Source organism: Temnothorax longispinosus, chromosome 5, assembly GCF_030848805.1.
Source record: "Temnothorax longispinosus isolate EJ_2023e chromosome 5, Tlon_JGU_v1, whole genome shotgun sequence".
NCBI lineage: Eukaryota > Metazoa > Arthropoda > Insecta > Hymenoptera > Formicidae > Temnothorax > Temnothorax longispinosus.
In genome coordinates this window covers 6554627-6574892 of record NC_092362.1, presented here as the reverse complement: position 1 = coordinate 6574892, position 20266 = coordinate 6554627, and the positions used below count along the sequence as shown (strand labels likewise).

The 20266-nt window shown below is 43.2% G+C and overlaps 3 protein-coding genes across 6 annotated transcripts in view; 2 read left to right on the top strand and 1 right to left on the bottom strand.

Moving 5' to 3' along the window:
• The window catches only part of LOC139812851 (F-box/WD repeat-containing protein 9-like), a 7237-nt gene extending 6805 nt beyond the window's left edge, over nucleotides 1-432 (top strand). Inside the window, exon 7 of the mRNA XM_071777950.1 lies at nucleotides 346-432. Within this exon, the coding sequence (XP_071634051.1) occupies nucleotides 346-432 (87 nt within the window). The remainder of the gene's footprint in view (nucleotides 1-345) is intronic.
• Nucleotides 433-469: 37 nt separating this feature from the next.
• Nucleotides 470-20266, top strand: part of LOC139812624 (peroxisomal leader peptide-processing protease-like) — a 61432-nt gene continuing 41635 nt past the window's right edge. Inside the window, exon 1 of the mRNA XM_071777597.1 lies at nucleotides 470-955. The gene's annotated coding sequence lies outside the window, so the exon portion shown is untranslated. The remainder of the gene's footprint in view (nucleotides 956-20266) is intronic.
• Itp (ion transport peptide) overlaps nucleotides 1679-20266 on the bottom strand; it is a 43440-nt gene continuing 24852 nt past the window's right edge. For 2 of the 4 annotated variants that reach the window (XM_071777995.1, XM_071777998.1), the window contains exons 2-4: nucleotides 9370-9755; nucleotides 7221-7341; nucleotides 1679-5558 (exon numbers count right to left, since the gene is read on the bottom strand). In XM_071777995.1, coding sequence (XP_071634096.1) covers nucleotides 7221-7341; nucleotides 9370-9755 — 507 coding nt within the window. In that variant the 3' untranslated portion in view covers nucleotides 1679-5558. Of the gene's footprint in view, nucleotides 5559-6557; nucleotides 7342-9369; nucleotides 9756-20266 lie in introns of all 4 variants that reach the window. The other 2 variants (XR_011731970.1, XM_071777997.1) reach the window with 2 other exon arrangements.

Below are 20266 nucleotides of genomic sequence, written 5' to 3'. Positions count from 1 at the left end.
TATATCATATCATTGTTTGTCATTTTGCAAATTTTTCTGGCAAGGTGCATTATATTTTGCAATTAATATTATTCGTTTCCTCCGCGTGAGACTGCCCATGCAGCACACATACTTGTCCAAAAGTGGAACATAATACGTCTAAAAAGACGTCTAAAAAACGTCTTATGTCCCGATTTTGGGCATGTTGCTGTCTGGGTGTGCGCCTGCTGCAGACTCGAAAGGCGGCGCCGTCTAGAGATTTTTCCCATACCGGACGTCTGTTTATAACATTTATAAACGATAGTATAAGTTTATTCGAGTAATATATAACTTTCCCTATCCTTTTTCGACCTATCTTTTTTCAAGGTTGTCGAGAATCGTAGATCCCGTGAACGCGAGACGGAGTTTAAACTCTCCATGACGTCACGTGACGCATTACGTCACGTGACGTAATTCAAGCGATTTCACGGTTGGCGATTAGTTTTTTTGTACCTCGCCTCGCGACAGTCGCGACGACGAGGCGCGTTGACAGTCACATTTGTTTTGCGCGAACGGAGAAGCAGGTGCCAGGTGCCCCAAAACTTGCACGTCGCACATATGCGCGAGGCAACGTTGTCGCGGCCGCGTGCATATCACGCCGTATCATTCGTGCGTTCGTCTTGCTTCGTGTGCTCATCCGAGAGAGCGAGCCGAGTTCGCAACCGCGTGCGAAGAGGTTAGTGCTCGCGTTCGCGACGGTCGGACGGACGGTGTCAAGTTCGTGTCGGTAAACGCGGGAATCTCTCGCGGCAAGCGCGTTCGAGGATTGAGGAACGCGACAGGATTTCGAATCTTCGTGGGAAGCAATAGAGGACGAAATAATTAAATTAAGAGGACAAAGTGCCGGGTAAGAGAGCGGTTTTTTCGTGGTCCAACGAAGCCGATTGTTGAAACTCCTGATTGAACTCGCGGCTCGCGGCATTGGCGGGATAGTGCGGTAAGTCGAATATTTTGAAACTCAGAATTCAGATTACAGCTGTGAAAATCTTAAACATTATAAAAAGTGCATATATTATTATATATTTAATATGTAGTTATATAATATATTAATTGAATATATCTTATATAACTTTTTATCTTATATAACTTTAAATTAAGAAATGTTACATATGTATATAAATTAAATTACATATTTAATTAATATAATTAAATTAAATAAACTCAAATATATGACAAATGAAAAGTGAGATGTATAAATGTAACGACAAAAATTTTTAAAATTATATATATTATTATATAATTCAAATGAAAGTAGAAAGAGCTACGAGCCGAGTTAGAAATTTGATTTTTCTTTTATTTCATTTTTAATCCGTTAAATCCTTGATAAAATTTTAATTTAATTTATTATTATTATATATTCTATATTTAATATACCTATGTATATAATTATATATTATGTTAATTGAATCACATGATACATATAATTTTTATTTCTCACTAAAATAAAAATTATTATATATATGAATTAAATTAAATTTTGAGTTAGTTATTAAATTGAATACACTCAGATACTCGACAAATGAAAGATATATAAACGTATAGTATGAAAATTAAATACACGTAATATAAAAATAAAAGTGCTGATGCAATTACAAAAGGGGAAGGGAAGTGGGATAGAAATGTGAGATCTCATAAAGGTAAAATTAACAAATCTGTAATATTGGCTTTTGATTCACCCGTTTATTCACGCAAAACAAGAATAGACTTGGATATCCGTGTCGTTAATCGTACTCATTGTACACATCTCTGTCCATATACATACAATATCGCGCGTCATACGCATCCGCACGAAATGCATATACGAAATGCGGTGTATACACATTACATATTATATGTATATATAATATAATTTTATTTTAATTGGATAGGATACGATTCCTCAGCCCTTTCTCATCTTCGTTCTCAAATTTAATCGCGTGTAATGTATTGTGAATATGCATGTGTGTATATATATACACACACATACATGAGTATTTCCCCTATGTATCTCCGGACGCGTGTATTACACCCGTCCCCTGTTTTTGCGTGTATTTGTGCACTCGCGTGCTGCGCAGATAAAAACATCCCACGCGCGGGTCGTTACCGTCGTTTGTAAACGTGAACAAAAACTGTTCAGCGAAAGTCGGGGTGTCTCGTAAAAGTTGTACACATCGTCACGTGTCGGGTTCATTCATATCGGAAGGAAAAAGAACTACAAAAAAAAGAGAAAGAACAAGAAGACGCTGAAAGGAAAAACGTATCCGCACAGTCGTACACGCACGCACGCGTGCTTTCCCGCGCATGATCGCAACTTGCAATTCGCATCGACAGGTGTCAAATGGGAAGTGACGGATTAAATCGGTTCGCAAACAAATCCACGAGCCTATTTCGTCGGTTTCGACGACGTTTGCTCTCGCGAAGATTGCTAGCATTCGTGCGTATCTCATCCTTTTGGAGATTTTTTTATTTTACGACTCTGGACACAATATTTATAAATACGAATACATCTGCCGAGGCGCGAAAAGATATCCGTGAGATTGTGAGAAGTATTCTTGCGAAGAGACAGCAGGACAAGTATTTCTGCGCGACATGTTCACATGTGCGATACGGTTTTTCAGTTTTTCATCAAACATACCGATGCAATTGTGACGTTAAAAAGTTCCACCTGTCGACGTTGCTGCACACAATTGCGCGCGTCATTCGGACGATGCTTTTACATAAATAAAACGCTGATTTTCTAATGCGTCGAAAAACGCGCGTGCTCGAGTATCAGATCGGCTTCGGGGAAAACACTTCGAAGGCCATGAGTCAAACTTGTGAATCTGATATCTTACACAAATGACGTAAAGTCCGTGGAAAGTAAAAAAAAAAAGAATAATGCAAAGTGCGACGTTGCTTAGATAACATATGCTGATTCTATATAAAATAATATGAACACGTCTGGATCTTTCTCTCTGTCGAAACTTTTGACATAAATATTACGATATTGTTAACGCAGCCTTTTCCTTCGCGACAAATGAATGTAAAATGAATGCAAGCGAATGAATGTAAAATAAGTGGAATGTATGACGGAGCAGTTATAAAAATTTGAGCCTCGCCTTTCGAAGACCGAGTTCTCGAAGACCGTACCTGACGATCGCAGAGACGGAATGATTTCAATACTGATTTTGGAATGGTTCGTAATTCTCTCGGTTAGAATGGCAATAAGATGTCGCGAGGCACGGCGGGATTTTCTTAGGACGTGTCCTCGAAATCAAGAAACAACCAGAGGAACCAATCTTCGGACTTTTAGGGCCGGTTTCATTAATTGGTCTAAATTTTCGTTCGATCAATTTCTCTATCTCTCGAAAACAAAATTGAAAAACTATAAACTTCATATATCATCGCCAACTCGATGTTTATTCTCACCCGATCAAGTTAGACTGAAAACGAAGTTGGTTAACAAAACCGACTCTTTCAAATTTTAACAATTCTATCAGCCGAGCTGCTTCAAAATTCGTCCCGTTCATTGGTATCCCGCGAGACCGATTTCCCGTGCCGTTCTTTTGTGTTCGTCTTGGTGTTCTTCTTCATTGAGGACGCGAGTGGTCCCTGGTCGGGCTGACTTTCCCCCGGGATTAGTTTGCATATCGTACACTCGAGCAATCATCCAATTGGACGTGGCTTTGAGGACGCGCGTCCTACCCCGCCGCCCTCGCGAACACCGCTCCCTCGGTTAGGTACGCGCGCTAATACTTTTGCTACATGTCGCTTATACGTAACTTAAGAACGTGAAAAAATAAATAAATACTACGCGTTTCGTGCGCGACTCCGTCCGCGGGCCGCCGGACGGGCACGGGGGAAGACGCTCTCCATCGCGATGCTCGCGATGTCGCTCGTAAATAAATTAAATAACAGGAAGACCTCTTTCTGCCTGTCTCTGTCTCTTTGACGAAGCTTTTGAGAGTGTTTCACGCGTGCAGCGTGCACGCGCGTATTCAAATCGCGTGCAGTAATTGAATACCGCTGAACATTGCCAACGTCTCTTCCACCGTGCCGCCCAGTGCGTTCATCCCGACGAAAACGTCGTCATATAAATTGCAATAATAACAACAATAATTCTACTATGACATAATATAATAATAATAATAATAGTAATAATAATAATAATAATAATGCGGTTGGTCTGAGCGACCAATGGACCTTCGATCTATTTTGCTTAATTTGCTTTAAAATACTTAGCCGAATAAAAAAATCTTTCCTTTCGAATATTCGCCAAATTCCCGCGTTTATTTTTAATTGTTTTTCGTATGCCTTAGAGGCGTTAATATGTATATATCTGTGTTACGCGATGTACTAACTACCGGCATTCTCTTCGTCCTGTCGCGCGCACGTTCTCTATAAACGACTAAAGGCTCAATCGTTAACTAAACAACAAACGGATGAAGAATGGCGATAATAATAAAAATATAATCGTGACGTAAAAATAGTCGAATAATAATATAATAATAATAATATAGATTACCGTTATTACTACATAGTGATGAATGATGACGATTAATAATTATCAAATAAAAACGAGTGGCGTGGTGCGCGAGAGCGCAGATATTTTATCGACTAGAATTCGTATGGATGTGAGATTCGCTGTGTGTGTATATGTGTGTGTTTATTTGTATCGCGCAATCGTACCGTTTCGCTCCCCCGTGGCTCGTTATTTAGTGTATTATTGTGTAACTTCATTCTTCATCGTGTCAAGCAACGACGCGACTCACCGCGAAGAGGATCGCCGGTCTCCCTTCCGGTCTCCCTCCGAATTCTCTCAATTGTACTCTCATCGCACCGCGAGTACTCGCCGATATTAGAACAGAACGACGTTTTACGATATCCCTCACCTACACCGCGGCTTGGACACCGAAATCACGTCTCGAGTCGACAGACAAATCGCACGTGTCAGATGCGACCGCGAATTTTCCTCATCCACGAGTCTTTTTCAACCTCATGGACGTTATAAGTACCGTATCGTTCTCCAGGTCATCCGCAATCCGACAATCTTAGGATGAAACTATCCGGAATCCGGAGATCGACACGCGCGGCTCGGTCGGCGCGTTCACCGTTCTCCAACGCGACATCCGAATCATCTCTCCCGTCCGTTCTCTCTTCAGGTGATGAATGGTATATCTTGTTAGATGTAAATTAAATCTTGTAAAGCCGCAGACTCCTCGAAGTTCGCGGAACGACGACGATCAACGCGTCGAAGCCCTCCTCTTCGTTCTCCTTGTAGTCCTTTTCGAGACCGCGTTCTGCATCGATCTCCTTCTTGGTCTTACGTATGTGATCGTGTATGCGCGCGCGTGTTTTTATGTTTGCATGTGTGTGTGTGTGTGTGTGTGCGTGTGTGTATGAGAATGTGTGTACCGTGTGATGTGTCTCCTTCGTGGTGCGGCGCGTCGTTGCTCCGACCATGTCCCGTTTACTTCTTGCGACCTAGGTACTCGACCATCTCCTGCAACCTTTCCTTCTCGTCCTCAAGCAGCAGCGCCTGGATGCAGCTCGTGAAGTATTGTGTGCTGAAGCAGTCTTGCCTGCGGCGGGGACAAAGATCGGGAACAGAAAGATCGATTAGTCCACTGATGAATAACGAGTAATCACTGAAGCTTGGTTATCGGGCGTGATGCGTTATCAGACCTGTTCGCAATTGTTCCGATGAATTTATAAATAGGACGAAAACTTTCGTGGACGATAAAATATCACAAATTAATTTAAAATTTTTATTGGAATTTTGATGTAGATTTAGTACATATCTTTATGTATCAATTTTGAAAGCCAATTTTAGAATTTTTTACGATATATTCGCAAGCTGCATTTTGAACAAATGCTTGAAAATTTTATGTGCAGTATCAATTTTATTGATACGCATATTTAGGCAAACAGGTCTGTGAGTTAATAATTGTTAGTGCTTAGGCATCGGGACATGTGTGGGAAGGTATCGATTGTTTCGCACTCTACATCGAGAGTTTATACATCACGGGTAGAGTGCGAATTGTTTCGCTTTAAAAAATTACAAAAATGTTCAAAAATGTCAAACAGCGAAAAATCGCAGACATCGCCACCTAAAAAAAAAAATATTTCTATGTCGATCTGCCACCTCATCATCGTCCTGAAAAAAAATGATGCTGCAAAAACATCGACGAGGAGCAAAAATTGATAAAAATGTTGCTGCAAAAACAGTTGTTCGTAAACTTGCTGTTAAAAACAGTCGAAAAATCGTTGTCCCCCAAAAAGGCAAAAAATACGTGGATAATGTGAAGTCAGAATGTACGAGATGATGCTATATATCACTTTGCCAGCGATGCTGCATTTTATCAAATTAAATTACAAACAAATAACAAAATGGACATGTATTCATATTTCGTATTAATTGTCCAAGATTTTAATAGAACTCGCTAATTTCTGAAACAGATGCGAGGTTTTCTTATAATTTAGACTACGATCAATTCCAACACTTCGTTCTTTTCTATTACAGCATTGCTCGCAAGTATAAGATCTCTTTCTTTCTTTTTTTCTCTCTTGCATAAAATTACCTAATGTCTCATACTCATTATCTCGGTGCGAAGATACTATAATACGCGTGGATATTCGTCCAGGGGATGGTGTCAAAATGCAACGAAAATATAATTGAAATGGCAAAGGGAATAACAAATGTATTAAAATAAGGCATAAGTAGAAACTCAGTCAACCCCGCGATATGTAATTCTTGTTCACAACTTCAATCTCTCCTATTCAAACTATTGATACATTCGATAATGCGTTTAAATCGGAGAACACGTTATTTAATTACGTTATTAGATCGTCGCTTATGATCAATTTTTGAAGCATTTGCATGTGGTTTCTGATCCAAACACCGCTGCGAATGATGAAGCACAACTCGACCGCTTAATTATGCAATCACGATTTTTATACGCTCGTCATTACTCGCATCGTGTAATCGAAAAAACGCGTCGATTTTTTTCAGCGAACTTAGCATTGCAAATATTACAAGATGTTTACGTACATTCGACATACGCAAAGATTGCGTGAACAAATCGGAGTTTCCGACGGGTGGACGTATATCGGGACGAAAGCAGACGAGGAAGGATAATGGGGAGAGCAAGCGGACACAGTTAGTTCTTTATATTTGCGAAAAGCGGAGAGAAAAGAAAGGGGCATATAAAAGGAGAAATCATAAACTAAAAAGAAAAGGCTACCTAAACCCCGGGATCAGCTCCATGGAGTTGCTTGATCCACATTTGGATCTTTCCGACCTCGTCCGTTAGCAGCAGGACGTCTAAGCATCCTTTGAAGTAGTCCGTGGTGAAACATTCCTTCCTGCAGAGAGTTAAAGAAAAACAAAATGAATTACGTCACGTTAACACAAATTGCATTCGTAGACAGTGTGCTCGTAGCTCGAAAATCCTGAAAAACACCTCGCAGACACAGAATAAACCCATTCCTATAATTGCTTTACAATTAGAGTGTTATTATACGATTAATAAACTCTTTGCGAGTAAGGTAGATGCATCGACCACACATAAATAATTTAACCCTTGTTTGCCACACTGGGATCAAATCAACCCCACGACCATATTCCCTTAATTTTAAGTACCGAAACCTATGAGGAGCGGGTCTGTAGCGACATCTGTCAATAGTTCAAGCAATGAATTTTTTTGTAAAAACAGCCATTTTTTCATTTTTCTTTTACTATTTTAATTTTTGTATCATACATAATTTTAATTTTTGGCTATATAACCTACATAACTTTTAAAAGTAAGCTTTTAAGAAGTTCTAAAAAAATTAGCAAGTTAAAATATTGAATAGCTTATTTGTTACAACAATTTTGGTCGCTGGGGTAGATTCCACCCCAATGTGGCAAGTACGTGACGTCTACAGAAGTGTGGCAAGTAAGGGTTAAGACTCAGAATTTTAAGATTTTCTACAACGTTGAAATACTTAACAAATTTCGCACATAATAATTTTAGTGTTAATAATAACTTTAACATAATTTTCATTGTTAATTCTCTTCCTTGGACCTTTCTGATTATTCCACTAACATTCTTTAAGCGGTGGTTGACCGATGCATCTGCCCTTTCTCGTCATTTCATTTCTCGGCAAATTTTTCCTAAATTTAGCGCTACGCGCCGTTATGTGCATTCGAGCTCTAGCCCGTCAATCCGTCCCTTTTTCACGTTGATCCCGCTCGCTCTCGTCACACAATAGCTCTTTTGAGACGGCCGTTAAGCGGCTTAACGCGGCTCGGCACAAACGGCAGGTAGCAGCGGATGTGCGTTGGTATTCGCTCGCACGAGCTATAAATAGAAGAGAAATCTCATTCCATTTCGATACGCGTGCCGACGTATGGCAAACGCGCGCACGTGTATGAATGTGTGTGGCGGTACCGAGAGCGGAGCACGTGTGCACCGCAAAGGTATACGCAAAGGTATACACAAAGGTACATATCCGTGCGTCCACCTTGGCCGTTGTTCACCGCCGACATTTTTCAAGGTAGAAATCACGCGGCGGAAGTCGTTCGCGAAATCGGTTCGTCACCAGTACTCGGAAGATTTTTCTCCGGTTAGTGCCATCGCGACTTTTGCCGGAAATAGTCAGCTCGTGAGATAAGACTTGTATATTATGTATAGGATGAAATCGATCTGGGGAGACTTTATACAATTTTTTTCCTTCACATTTGTTTCAGCAGAAACCCTCGATTAAACGTAAAATATGCATTCACTAACTTCTTCGAGATCGTTGAACTTTTGTTGATGATAAAAAAAAAACGAATATGCGTTTCCAACTCTCAAATCGAGCTTACGAGTTAATCACAAAAAAATTGACATGGAAATTATTAATAAATTTCGAAAAATAAATTGCTCTAAATATTTTAAATAAAATAATTCTATATTTGAAAATTAGACAATGATTGTCTAAGTAAAATAATAGTAAAAATATAAAAAAAGTTTTTGAAGTATATCGTATATCCATATGAATATTGTATCAAGTGTTTCTTTAGTATAAAGTCAAGACACGGATTAGAATATCTTAGCAGTTTATTTCTCGCGAGTAGAAACGTCAAACTGAAATTATCATCTAGCCTCATTCATCCGCCCCAATTAATTTCAAACAGATTAAAAATATTCATTGCATCTAACTGATAGCTCACAAATTCCTCCTTATGTAAATCATCGTATTTCTATCAATCGCGTCATCGCAAACGATTGCGAATATCTCATCTTCTATTGACTTTACGTTCCAAATCGCTACGTAATAACGGAATAACAGCGGCAGCACCCGCGCGGTCTCCGACTGCCGACCGTCGATCCGCGAAAGTATCTAGTCATTGCGGATAATTAAACGTACTTGCAAAGCATGTGCAATTGCGGTTCCCGGAAGAGGTTGTAGCAGTCCTCGCAGATGCGGTCCAGACGGGCGAAGATGCTCTTGTCGTACACGCCCTTGCACTGGATGTCGAAGAACGACCTTTTGCCCAGGGGATGGCCGCTAAGGGTTGCGGCGTCCGCGCCCAGCCCGATGCAGGACGAGATCAACAGCAGCGTCAACGACCACGTGAGGACGGACACCAGCAAGGAACAGGACGATCTCGCGGACGACGACCTCGACGACGACGACGTCGACGTCGACGTTGACGACAGTAGCGTCGAACACGAGGAATGATACGCGGCCGATGGATACATCGCGAAATCGTCGTTGGATGATGATTGGGTAGTCTGCTGCTGATGCATCATCTGCAAAAGAAAGACGCATAAATCAAAGTCATTAGATTAAAGTCTTTTTTTTTTCTAAATGCGATATTTAAAAATGAAATATCGCATGTCACGTTCGAAGAATTTTTGATTATAGATTTGATAAGATATTGTATCTTTTGCAAAAATGGAATACAAATGTTCTTGGATTCGTTAACTTGATAAAAATGTTACCTCTATTTACATTAAAGTATTTTATACTCGTTACGAATCAACACGTGTTACTAGCTACTGACTAAGATACAGCAGAAAGAGGTTTCCACGTCAATTACAACTTGCTTACTGGCGCCAGCTACCAATAATTCCATATTTATAGAAACCGCGTTATTTGCTTCTATATACACCTATATCCGGATTATTTGGATGATTGATAGATCTAATTGGAAAAATGTACGTTCCATTCGTTTAACGTCATATAGATTTTTATATATTTACGCTTACATGACTCATCACTATTGGAAGAGTTATATTTATTATACGCAATCAGGCACAATTAATATCCGAAAGTTTAAATTGTAGGTATGATCAATATTAGCCGGTAACGTTTTATCACGAGTAATACCATATTCGAGCGATTATTTTTTTTATTAATCCCCAGATGATGGCATTTAATTTGTGCAGCTATTATTAAAAGAAAAAAATATTGTCGTACCGTATATATAATGTTGATTAAATTAACACATTTTTCATACATTACTTTCCAGATGGATGAGGTTGTTATAAACTTATTAAAGTTAATTGAAGTTAATGAACGCGACTAATTAAAAGTTAATTCATATTTTCGCTGATAAAAGACTAGACTAGAAGATGCGATAAGCGACGAAATTAAATTGACATGATGATGACGTGGCAACGAAAGCATGAGAAATATTCACACGCTATATTACAAGTGTATCCTAAATACCTTTCGCGCGGTTGGAATTATTTTCTCGCGATTCGCATACCAAGAATGCATATATAGCACCAAGAATGCATAATATAGTCTCGTCATTTCCGATTCTTTTTGACGATTGATGCGTTCGCAGCGAAAGTAGATATTGATCTTAATGAAATAAAGTCGGCGCTTTTAGTTGCGGCCTCCTTTCCAAACGATGAATGGATCTAAAATTGGACCCTACAAACGCCAGGGGGCCCGATTTTAGGAGCTAGATCCATTCATCCTTTGGAAAGGAGGCCGCAACTAAAAGCGCCGACTTTATTTCATTAAGATCAATATCTATTTTCGCTGATCTATTCATCTTTTGGAAAGGAAAATCTTTAAATTGTCGAGCGGATTAGTCCACCGCGCGTGCTCTTTAGGGTTTTTATATAGCCTTTTCAAGGAATTCTTCTCTATTCCTTTCCTATATATTCTTCAATTATATTTTTCTCGACTAGACCAAACCGACACACTTGGTCGAAAAGTACCTTTCAAAGTGAGATCTTTAAAAATACGACCCTCGAGAGAGAACCAGAGGTTCGACTTCGCGATTCCACGTCGTCGGCACGACCGTATATGTAACGACGGATATACGCGCGCATTCGGGTATACCAATATACCCCATCACCTTCTCGCTCTCCTCTTCCTCTCTTCTTCCTCCTTCTCCTCCGATTGACTGGCCGGCCGGCCGGCCGGCCCAACCTGCACACACATACACACAGGCTGAGATGTAAAGCAACTCTTAACCAGTCCTGCAGCAGTCGCTGTGAATGGACCACACGCAGGTAGGCTCTACCTGTAAACGTCCTCAACCGACAACTTCATTAACTGAGGCCCCAGCGCATGATCCACCACGAGGGGAGGGTGGGGGGAGGACCCCTCCTTTCTCACTCTCTTTCTTTTCGCCTCCTCCCTTCTCCTGCGCCTCTCTTTTTCCCTCCTCGTCCGTATCATCGTAACATCCGCGGCTCGTCCCACCTCTCTCATCCCACCCGCCACCTGCACACACGAGAGCGAGCGTTTCGCCCGGTTCTTCTTTTTTCGGAACATAATCACCGCTCCCGGGTGGGATCTTATTTTTAGCCGCCAGGACGATTCTCGGAACTCTCCGGCAACCGCTCTCCTCTATATATCGGCGCCTCCACCTGGTAATTGGCCGCAGGCCGATAATTTGCCCCCAAAGTCGCCCGTATCCTGAGATCGTTAAGACTCTCCTCTCACTCTCTTCCGTTTTCTGACCTCCCACCTCCCCTTTCTCTCTCTCTCTCTCCCTTTACTCTCGTACCGATTTCCAGAGGCAAGCGCTTGTCTCTGCAGAAAAGAATGGACATGTTCCGAGATCTGTCTCGTTTCTCCCCGAGGATCGACTTTCTCAGAACGTGTCCGGTGTGAACCGCGATCAGCGGCGTCGTATCAAAGAGACCAAGAGTCTCTTCGTCTCCAAAGCCACCCTCGTTGCTACATAATTGATTTCGTTGGACTCGAATCCGCCGTCAGTCTCTACAACCATCGCGTAATAGCAATAGCTTAACTAGAATTGCCAGGCATCCTGGATAAGGTGAAAGTAAATACATGTCACGAGTGTGCGCGCAGTATTTCTGTTTAATTAATTTAATTGCATTCCGTACAATATCTCTTAAAATATGATCTCCAATTTCTTAGGGTGCGTATGAGGTAGTGAGAGGAAATAAATGTTTCACATAGGTTACGTATTTCAAACTGAATCTTAATAGATAGATACAATGTTTTTCGTATTTACAGAATCGGAGTTTCGTTACGTTAATTTACGTATTAAACGTTGAGTTACAAATTGTCAATTGAACGGCAAAATTCAAAATATCCCAGGTGATAAATTTTACTCAATTAACACATCCGAGCAAGATATTTAACGTGTACTCTCTAAATTGGCGGATTTTTCTTCTTTAATGAAGGAGGATAAAGAAAGGATCCATAAACACCCGTCACATTCACAAGTCTTCTCGGTTATCCTTATCTCGTCTTCGGTGGGGGGAGGGGGATCGAGCGGGATAACGTGTGTGAGAAAATCTGGGAGTCCGACATACGGAGGCGCGTAAAGACATCATAAATTAGATCCAGTTGCACCGGTACATTTTCAGGTATGGAGACTTAACTCTCTGCTTGGCCCCGATTCCGGTAATGGCGGCGGACGCCCCCGTCCCCCCCCCCCCCGTCCCCCGGATTTAAGCCCGTGGGGCCTCTTATCTTAAATTTCCCGGTGCATTGACAACCGGACCACACAGGGGCATAAAGTGCACCGATATATGCGCGCCGCGAACCGTCGCTCTCGCCTCTGATACCGCCGGGCCGCGGGACGGTAATTGAGCCGGCTTTAAAAAAACGGTACAGCGTGTGCACACAGGGGTCCGGGTTGGGCCCCCGATCTCACGAGGCGAAACATTCGACTTACTTACAGGCAGATTACATTATATTTTGCACCGGCGGACAGCGTAAGAACCAGCCGTTCCGTAAGGATCCCGACGTGTAAGTAATGGTGCTTTTTAACCAACGCGCGTACGCGACTTACGAAGATATCGCCGCACGATAACGCGTTGCAACGTGCTCATCGTAATTTAGAGGGCAGATTCGGTTAGCGGCTAATAAAGTAAATCGAAATCCCTTAACCGACGTGTTCGTCCGAAAAGCAGCAACGTTCTTCCTTCGTTTGGCTAGAATTTGCATTAGAAGTTCGAAGTTTTGACAAAAACTTTACATAAAAACTTATACCTACTCTTTCTATTAATCTTCTAATTTTATAACACTTATACACATAATTTCAGTTACTCGTATTTACAGTTTTTGTAAGCAAACTGTAATTAAGTTTTTGAATTAATTAACTTTTGAGATAATCTAATCATTACTGAAGCAACCGGTTTACGAAGAGCATTATTTTTTTTTATTTTCTCGAGACGACCGAAATTAATTGTGATCGCGTAAGGCGTAGAAATGTGTTTCGCAAAAGGCTCGCGGAATTATTGCGTCGCGTCGATATAGCAACGTCTCGATTGCGTCTCTCGCGAAAAATCGTCGCTATATTTAGACCGAACGGCCTGTGGGCGTAACACAGAGATCGGGTCAGTGCAAGTCATACATATTCTGCTCCCCGTATAGAGATTATGCGTATAATCCGAATGAGAATTAATAGTCGTTCCATATCGCAATATCGGATGATGATGCAAAACCAAATCAAAATGTCAGATAATAAAATAAAAATCAATCATCCTTTTATTCACAGCATATAGAATACTGAAAGATAAATTTTGATATCATCATCAATAGTATCATCACTAATCCTTTTCGAAATTTCTTGTTTTATCTAATACTGATTTTTTGTAAACATGATTAGGCTAATTGTTCTGCGACAGTTCTGCAACAGTTGCCCCATATCTTTTTAGTATGTTTAAATTAATAATAAAAATAAAATTCGAAAATACAATTATATATTACATGTATAAAATTTTGAGGAATAATATAAAACTCAAGGAAGATTGTATTCTCGCGGGTATTGCAAATCGTTATTCTAGAAGTCCGTCCATTTTATAGATGCCATTTCAGATTTCAGATCTGATTATGACGCACAACGTATGCATCTTATGCGTATGTCGTATATATAAAGGAAGGTAAAATACGCAGAGGGTGGCACGGCGAGGCGGACACAGGCACGGAAAGAGGGAAAAAAAGAGGAAAGAGCACGAAAGCGTGCCGAGGGGTGCGCGAGGGGAAAAAAAAGTCAATGGAGACCAGTTGCTCGATAGGTGAGGTCTTTCCTCAGCTCGACCACGCACAGGTGTGCAATCTGCGAGACTCCTTTGGCAAAAAGCCACACGCTCGCTTCGGCACTCTGCCCCGCGGCGGCTCGTTTGCGCATAGTATATAGGGTGTCCAGGTACGATCGCGCTGTCCTCGAAACGTAGCGCGAGAACTTAAGTTGTATTAAAAATCTGCCAGTTGACTATAAATTCAAATGTTTTTATCGAATAGATATATTAAAAGTCTAATGCACACACAACTGTGTATATATTTTAAAAAAATAATCCTCTGTTTTCTGTTTCTCACTGCACGACAATGTCTAATTAGTGTACGTTATATGTACAATAAATCGCGACATGGAATTTTCACGGCTCCTAATTTCTTCGCAGACAAACCCTTGAGAATGCCATTCTTTGTCCGGGAAATCTCTTTAGAAAATCCGTTCGGTAGAATGCGAAAGATGATTTTCGAGGGTGGACAGGTCCCTTTTGTACCGCGTCGGCCCCAAAAATCCGGAACAGTCGCGCCGAATCTAATCTCGATCCCCGATCGCTGCGGCTAGTGTCAACGACCTGCGCCCCGCGCGGCCTCCTCGTCATCGCGATGACATTAAGAGGATCGGTGATGCCTCAGGTAGAGGTATATACGCGTGTACCATGCGGGCCCGTCATTACCTCGGGAGGAACATAAAAGCGGGATAAACAGCGTACGCCGAAAAGAGCGGCGACTTTAAAAAGTCACCGTATACACGCCGGTGGGGCCTTCCGCAAAAAACCACCGCGGTAAGGAGGATAAGAAGAAGCGGCGAAACGCGTGCAATTACCGAAACGCGTTCTCGGGGTCCCCTCGGGGGAGAAGACGGAGAGCGTCCGCGTGTCCTACACGCTCTCGTCGAGGGCAACGAGCGGGGGACCCGAGGGCCCGATTGGACCCCCGAGAGAAGGACAACGAGAGGGAGAGAGAGAGAGAAGAGAGGTGAAGCCCGAAGAGCCGCGCGGCGGTATCGTTAGATATATAGCTCTCCTCGCCAGGTGGTCCTTTTCTCGTGCCGGATGACTCAATCCCGTGAGGAGTTGCCGGACAGGCTCTCGCGAGGGAGCCCCTCGTCCCGCGGTAAGAACCCCGTGAGATCGTGTGCGCCCGCACGATCGCCTCGTTTGTGATATACGTATGGACGCGCGCACGAATATACACACGATGGGGTACTATGTAGCCGGTGTACACCGTGTGTCCCACGGTGGACCCGCGCGCTCGTACATCGTTGTACAGTAATGACTCGCGGCACGGTGGGCACGGCCGGCGGAATTATTCCAGAGTCGGGAGATAACCGTCGGAGATATCTCTCGAAAAGCCTGTCATTGGGATACGAAATTTACGCATCGAAAACCAAGTCAGTGGCGAGTCGGGCCTTGGAAGATTATCCGCGCGCGCGTAGATGCATTTTTGCGGCATAATAATCCGTTCATTTTTAATCACATTTGGAGTTGTTTCATGAAATAATAATACCCGCCGGCCTTGTAGGTGTATTACGATAGCGCAGCATCATTGCGTTTTAAGAAAATGCTAATTGATATCAGCATAATAAATAAAGGATACGCTTATTCCAGTAATCACTGTAATTATTGTGTAATTACCGCAGAAATTTAACGGCCGTGAATACAATAATCATTCATCGTGCGTTCAACTTCGTATATTCTTTTCACCAGCTCGTTTCGCTTAGGAATTAACTATCAACGTTGCAAAATAATCTATTAAAATTACAAATGCAAATGGCATCACGAAATGAACTTTCTCGATTACCTAATATAACGGACTTCGTTTGTACCTGCAATCCGCGATGCACGCAAATCGGCGAAAGAAAGCGCGCCGTGATACGCCGCTCGAATTCACCGCGGACGCACACACGCGTGTGCCGCACGCGCGCACCAGCCTGCTGTGGCCGGGATTGTGGTTTTTACACGCGTATGTGCGCGCGGACGATGAGGGAGGAGCGAGAAGGGGAGCGAGAAAAACGAGAAGGAGAGATCAAGATGTCGAGGCAACCGAACGAGAGAAGGCGAGAGGAGGGGCGAACCCTCTAATTAGGCGGTCGGCCGCCGCCCGCCGGTATACCATGTACCACATAACATATGCCATGCGATACGTGTGCTGCACCACACGCTATATACGTACGGAAGGAGGAGAGGGAGGCGAAGAACGGAGACGAAAATACTGAGAGGGCGGCGGAACGAGGGGGCCCCCAGGAAAGAAAGGAAGGGAAAAAAAAGGACAGGGCGGACCGTAAATCAAGCGGCAACGAGGCACTCTCCTCTCCGGGGCCCCGCCGATCTCTTTGACGTCCGCGGACCTACCTGCCTACCATCCCGCGTGCGTGTACGTGTACGTGAGTAATAATGCGCGCGCGTGTATGCAAAGGGCCCACCGCCGCCGCGCCGCGGCCGTCGTGTTTCCTTCGAGCGCGATTCGGTACCTCGATACGCGGAACGGTGTGTCGACCGTATCGCCGCGAATGATTTTTCTCGGTGAAAAACGTATTATTAAAGGGGAGGAGGATCTTTGACCCCCTTAGCCGAGGGCGCCGCTTTCCTACGCCGGGTGGTCCAGTCACGTTCCATTTTTTTCTTTTTTTTTTATTGACCACGAAAGTGTCAATGACGTTACGAGCGCGAGAGATTCACGGAAGGGAAATTGTTCGTTGTATGCAATAAGTAAAGAAAGGGATGCACTTGAATATGGACCACCCTGCGTAAGATTGGCGGCGTTACATTACGCAACTATACTATACGTAAGCACCTACCGCTTGAGAATTTCTCCGAACGAAATGTCACGAAGGTATATCATTATCGACTACCGCGATTAACTCTACGGCTACCATACTAGGCAAGAAATGATCGGGGATCTAGACTTCCACGGTTCACGCGATTTACATTTGATATTAACTACATGTTATATCATAATTTTATTCTTTATCTTCGCATATAATCGCGCGTGTGCAAAGTTCGCAAATAATTATTTTCCTCGCGACAGATACGGATAAAATAATGCTTCCTTTCTAAATACGTATTCCTGCGGAGACTGGCTAATGATCTACCTATACTACCTATACACTACACATAGTCGCTTAGCGCATACTTATCCGATCGTTAACGCGACTTGAGTCATTAAGGCATTCGTTCCGGCAAGATCGGGAGGTCAGACCATACACGCGCTGCGCAGAAAAGTGCCTCTAACGAGAAGATAAAAGAGAGAATTCGGAGGACCTGTGGCCCGTGACGAGGCGGGAGATCATCCCATCGAGGCCACCGCCAATTATTTTCGTGGAAACGGATCTCGGAGCAGGAAAGGCGAAATCGCTTTGTTGTCTATAACCGTCGTCGCGCGAGACCAGACGGCGGCACCAGGCACCGTGGTAAAATCAATGACGTCAATCCCACTCGCGATAATTATATAAGGACGGTTCTATTGGCCTTTACCGACCTTTGCGCACTCGCGCGATGATTAAATGCTAAGCCAAGCGATTCCGATCGGCATGACGCTCCACTCGGCCCATTAATCGAACGCGAAATTTCTCACGGGAGAGACGCACTCGCGGCGCGGCATTCCTCGCCCGTCCGAGCCTCATCGGGGAGATCTCCGACGAGGAGGGAATCGATTTATCTCCCAGCCGCCTCCGGCTCCTCTTGCGCCGTGTGCGTCTGTAATTAGCGACGATGATGTTACCTTCTGATATCGGGTCGCGGTTGTATCACCCATGGCGGTCGAGACAGCGAGTCTCGGGTTTCGCCGGGGAAGGGAGATCTTTCAGTTAAGAGAACGGACTGGACGAACACGTCGATATATTTCGTAAATTGATAATGTATCAATGATCCCTCCGCGCGAATTATTTGACTTCCGCTTAATTAAAATTCACACCGCCCGTCGGTCGCGAGGATCGCGCCTGATGAAACTAGGAGATTCACGTTCGTCCCCGCATGACTTTATTGTTAAAAGTGATTCAAGGTTGGCAAGTAGAAACGCCACCGTTGCGCGCATTAAGGCCATTGCATAAATATTAGCATTACGCACATAGGTTTTGATCCGCGTGCGGTCATTCATTTGACATAGAGTCCGCCGCGTATATACGGTAGTTAAAAACTTAAAAACTTTCAATTTTTGTTCCGTATATAACTGTATAATAAAATATACTTAAGAGACAGACTAAAAAATATGATCGTTATACTCTTTTTGTGCACATCCGCAACAATTCTCGCTTCCTAGTGCATAATAAATAATAATACAACGTCCAAGTCTTTTTTAGGAGACGATCGTAATCCTTCTCTGAACTCCGTCCATTTTCTACAGAGTCGATCATTATACGCTAGTCTAGTAGTCGCGTATAATGTCTAGTAAGTAGATAACACCGAGATATCCCCGCAGCCGATCGTAAAGACGGCCGGATAGCGTATAAAGCTCGCGCCGTGAAAATACATTCACCCGCTCGCGTACAAAGAGTGTCCGGTAAACGTCAATCATGTGTCAAGTCAATAACCATATTTCTCGTCGATGGGGCACGACTGGTTCCCGTCGCATGCGGCAACATTATCAATTCAAATGGACGCTTCTATCTGCCGCCGATATCTCAATTAATTACTAACCGCACAGATCTCACAGCCGTAACTTACTTTCAAGAGCTAAAGAGCAGTGATGATTTTTTTTCCTGTTAGTAAATCATAAACGTCACATGGCATTACGTTGTCGCGGTTTATTACTTTTCCGCGTACGGCTCGCTTTTCGAGCCGTATCAAGAGTTTATTTAATAATTTGCGGTAATAAAATCTGGGAGATTCTTTTTGTCATAAAAATCAGAATAATTTATTGCAGCAAATATATAACATGGTTTAACGAAGAAATGTTCTGTCTCTTTATCATATTTTTTTTTTCCAGAGAAATTATTCCTATACGATCTTTCCTTCTTTGAAAATACTGTTGTATGTGTTATATTTTATCGTCTTTTGTGTATGCGGACAAGAGAATAAACCTTCGCGCCCCCAGACGTACGCTTATCAGCTATCGATCCTTCGATTCTGCCATTCTTTCTTTCTTTCTTTTTGCGCGATCGTGGACCTCTGTTCTTGGCCTCGGTGCGCTCGGAGCGGCGCGCACCATCGGGCAATGCAGCGGAATTAATGAGCACACCTGTGGGCCGCGTGCGCGCGTACACGGGTGACGTATGTGACGCACGTAGCCGCGCGCCGCGTCGATGGGCTCACACGCGCGTGCATTCGTGAAGGAATGCTCAACAGGTGTGCCGTGGACCCTCTGCGCGCGCTCACGCCCTTCCTCCGATCGCCAAGCATGTGCGAATGCGCGCACACACACACACATACACACACGTGTGTGCGTAATCGTGCCGTTGTAGGAATCGCGACACCGAGAAATCCGCGGGTAGGACCGTTCCCTTAAGAGAAACGACGCGATCTTTCACGAAAAACGCAGAATGTGGAGCGCAGAGGATGAGATATTTAATAAGCTCGACGTCTTTCTTCGAAATGCAACACCTAAAATTTTTTACGATAACTCTTTATACAGTTGCATCAATGTGATAGAATATTTTCCGTGTTCACTGATAAACAAGAATAATGTGTCACGACCGACTCATTTATTTGCGACGAAGGCAGGGAAGCTGGATTTCGCGAGTCGCGTACAAAACGGCGCGTTGTCCGCTGCAGACCGTCTCCTCGCGTCTCCGCGGCACGCGAACGGGTGCAACGAACCTCTCCGCCGCAGCCTTCGTCGGGAATAGAGGCGTCGCGAGAGAAGCGAAACA